The 4,114-nt window shown below is 42.9% G+C and overlaps 1 protein-coding gene across 1 annotated transcript; it reads left to right on the forward strand.

Annotated features, from left to right (window-relative positions):
* The first annotated feature begins 326 nt into the window (after positions 1–326).
* LOC114878464 (zinc finger protein Noc) lies at positions 327–3,667 on the forward strand. The gene is made up of 2 exons (XM_029192316.2): positions 327–1,022; positions 1,365–3,667. Exons 1-2 carry the CDS (start codon positions 936–938, stop codon positions 2,721–2,723), a joined length of 1,446 nt encoding a protein of 481 aa, XP_029048149.1. The 5' UTR covers positions 327–935; the 3' UTR covers positions 2,724–3,667.
* Positions 3,668–4,114: the final 447 nt, after the last annotated feature.

Raw genomic sequence — 4,114 nt, forward strand, 5'->3', positions numbered from 1 at the left:
AAAAGTGAAAGAAAAGATTGGTATTTAGCTTGGATCGCTTAGTATCCGGTGACTGGATGCGCGCGACAAAGTCAAGGTGCGGTCGGAACGATAATTAAAACGCTTTTACAAAACTGTAGGCAAACAGCGCTTAAGTGGCTGTCATTCGTTACCCCGTGGGCCGTGGCAAGTCGGTAAGTCGCTGAGCGAGCAATCAATCACTCGACATTCCCTTCCCCACCGACCCATTACATTTCTATTTTGAAAGCTGCTTATTAAGCGGGGTCGGTCGGAGAGACAGACAGGTTTCACGGTATAAAATATCGGGTTGCCGTGCTGGCAGGGACGATTCCGTGTCGAGGTAGCTATGCCCGGCTACCCAGGAAGGGAACAGGCGCGGAGAGTAAAGGACGGAAGCGTTGAAGAGAGAGAAGGAAGAGGAGAAAGGAGGGGGATGGCGGCTGTAAAAGCGGTGAAATATCAAAGCCGGGATGGGAGCTGTCATCGTCGGGCCAACATCATGGGTGGCGTGTTGAATTAGAATGCCTTCCCACACCCCACACAGGGCCAAACCCCACCGCAATTCTCCCACCATAATCCTACCGCTTCGAACGGTGGGGATGACAGTAGAGGACAGGTTATATACTCTACTGTTGACAGAGAAGGAGAGGAAAAGACGATGTCACGTCGCCAGGCGGCGCTGCGGTCGCATTCCACTTCGTGCATTGAACAGCTCCGTCGAGAGCTGCCACTATTTTCCTGGATTTCGTCGGGTGTATGTCGTTTGCGTTTAATCATTTTGCATTGTGGAAGGATCGATTAATTAACACGTACAGCCGTGATCGTGTTTCGACGTTCAAAACGTTCACCGGACTAATAGATTGTTTTTTAATCGTGCATTGTGGGAATACACCTGTGATTTTGTGCAGTGATTGGTTTAATAAGTGTTAAACCAAATGGTTGTCCTAGAGGAAGGCGGTATGCTGACTACTGGACATAATCAATATCTTCAACCGGATTATCTTTCTCCGCTTCCAACCACGGTTAGTACTCATTTTCGAAAACATTTTCTTTCGTTCGACGCATTCGAAGCAAAATTCGAATCGGAGCATTATTTCGGGAAAAGTAAATAATCTGAATTTTTATATCAATTTCATTAGACTTGTGCTTTTTTTTACAAAAACGAATATATAAATTGAAGATAGTAACGTAAAATTAAACTTGGCTCCAATTTCTGTGCACCGACGATGCGCGCTATCCGACGGGTTGCTGTACTCCATTTCACATTTGAACATAACGCTCCTATATGTTTGTTTTTGAATTTCTAAATCCAGTTGTTTTGAATTTCTCAAATATTTTTCTCATATTTACATTTTACTTTACAGTTGGATGCGAAGAAGAGTCCATTAGCTTTGTTGGCGCAGACATGCAGTCAAATTGGTGCCGATTCGCCATCAAAACCCTTGATCTCTCCTCTGGATAAAACCCCAAAAAGCATGAACGGCGGTGCGAACGCGAAATCTCCGCCAGCTGCAAAATTGGAGCGAAGTACCCGTAGCAGCCCGTCGGATGGGAAGTCGCTGGCCTTCAAGCCGTACGAGACCAACGTTGTCTCAAAGAAGTCTACCGACGAAAGTAGACCAGCATCGAAAGCAAGTGTTCACAGTGTTAGTGGTCAGGATAGTGTAAGTGCAAGTGATAATAATCACACGGAGAAAAAGTCTTCTGGAAATCGTACTCCCGTCGGACGGAAGTCGGCATCACCCGCCAGTCAAGCGACGGTGAGTACCACCCCGTTGGCGGATAGGAAGACACCAGTAGACCGAGAGAAAACTGACGGATCGCCACGTAACAGCAATAACGGCGCTAGTCCAATCATTAGATCTGGAATGGAAATTCTGTCCGGCGGTCACGCTAAAGATTCAAATCTGGGCGCTTACAAGCCTGGTCTTGCAGGATTCTCTGGCAACCCACTTTGTTGCCCGCCTGGCCTAGCTGAAAATCCAGCGTTCAGACCACCATTCACTGGTGCGTCACCCTTCTCCCATCATCATGCTGCAGCAGCAGCCCTTCTGGGTTACCCATCCACTACCCCGACCGGTGGGAACCCGTACTTAAGTTACGCCCGTGTCAAGACTCCGGCCGGCGGTGAAGCTTTAGTGCCAGTCTGCAAGGATCCCTACTGCACCGGATGTCAGTATAGCATGCATAGCGCTCAATTAATGATGGGTACTGGAACATGTCCGAGCGGATGCACGCAATGCGACCATCAGAAATATGGTTTAGCGATGGCGTTGTCGTCGCTCGGCCCTATGGCTCCTCCGTCGCTTTCTTACCCGTCGACGTTAACCGGCGGCAGACCGTACGTGTGTAATTGGATCGCCGGAGACTCGTACTGCGGTAAACGATTCACCACCTCGGAGGAACTTCTCCAGCACCTTCGCAGCCATACCAGTTTGACCGGAGGCGATCATGCATCCTCGTCGGCCGCTCTTCTTAGCAACCCGCATCCTCATCCGTTGCTCTCGCCGTCGGCCGCTCTTCATCGTGCAGGCGGTGGATCGTACCCGACACCGTCTCTCAGCCCTCTCAGCGCCAGATACCATCCGTATGGTAAACCACCGACGGGGCCTCTTCCAGCATCGCTCGCCGCATCACCGTACAGCGCTTTCAACGCGCTTGGACCTTATTATTCTCCGTACGCCATTTATGGCCAGCGAATTGGAGCCGCGGTACATCCTTAAATCAGTTTTCTTCTGTACTATGGGGTTATCAGTGTACAGCGAATTATAGTGTAACATGGAGAGAGTTTTCGTAAATGACATTTCGACAGACTGTTGTGTAAATAAGTAAAATGTGTATCATATGAATTTATTTAAAAAAAAAAAGGTATATATATACACACGTATGTGTGTATACGTATGTATGTATATATATAGACCTGTGTGTATAAATTCAAGATTACAATTAAAGTTTATAAAAATATCTTGACAAATTAACGTTTTATCGCGAGATCCTGCATTAATGTATCTTTTGATGTTTGATCATTATTTAGGAAGGAACGTGTACACCGTGAATGAATCATCGAACATCTATAAAAAGTATGTTTTTTCTGACAATGTAGTTGTGTGAATGATAGTTCTGTGAACAGTTGAAATTTACCTGTGCCTCTATTGTTTTTGACGTTGTTCGTTTACAGCGATTGATTCGCAATGTGAAAATTATCGAGTCGTGTGTATCACGACACTCGTGAATCATCCTCTGTTACAGAAACGCGGTCGTGCATGTTCTATGTCCACGATATAACTGTGATATTACGCTATTTTTCGAGGAAATAATAAAAAGATAATGTTAATGACAAATAGCTAAGCTGTATTAATGGTGAAAAATGTAATATCTAACTTAATCGTATCGTTTGTATCGGAGAATCTTGTAGAAATGGTTAAATTGAATGAAAAAAAAAAAACGCACGAAATTGTTTCATAAACTTTCAAGATGCAATTATTGTAAAGAGAATCTTTTCGACGGTCTTCTAAATTTGTTCGGAAACACATTAAATTTCCATTGTCCGTTATGTAAATTACTATGTAATGTACAATAGACATTATTTGCACTGTAAATATTTCTTGTAAATATCGTTGAGTTTCCATACCGCTTTAATAAAAACAATGTTTGTGGAATCACTAAATTTTATCTTTTTCATTAAACATTTCATTTCTTCAATAAAAATCTAAAAAATTTAAATAAAAATTTTAAGATACTATACGCAAAGAGCATACTTTGTGTGTTCTATGTCAAAAACACGAGGAATCTGCTCGAGGGATCGATTGTTATTTATCCAATCTGTACTAAGTATAAAAGATTAGTGATGGAAATGAGAAATAGTGAATTAGTGAGTTTTTATTACTCATTTAATTGGAAACTATCAAAGTACTTCTCGTTCTATTTTTCAAAGTGTACTTATAACTTTTATTACATTTATGTGATGAGCTATTAATACGGGCACTTCCGGGTTAATAATCTAACTAAAATTTCATAAAATGTTCTATATTTGCTCCGCCGTGCGAGCAAGTCCTTTTAACTTTAATAATTATTTAAACGCGCGTAAAAATTCATAATGCAATAAATCGTAATA

This window comes from Osmia bicornis, chromosome 2, assembly GCF_907164935.1.
Source record: "Osmia bicornis bicornis chromosome 2, iOsmBic2.1, whole genome shotgun sequence".
Classification (NCBI taxonomy): Eukaryota; Metazoa; Arthropoda; class Insecta; order Hymenoptera; family Megachilidae; genus Osmia; species Osmia bicornis.

Excerpts from the sequence above, each read along its gene's own strand:
- LOC114878464 (XM_029192316.2), top strand. The coding sequence starts at position 936 with ATGGTTGTCCTAGAGGAAGGCGGTATGCTGACTACTGGACATAATCAA. Across the intron at positions 1,023-1,364 it reads TTTCTCCGCTTCCAACCACG|TTGGATGCGAAGAAGAGTCC; the intron begins GTTAGTACTCAT and ends TTTACTTTACAG.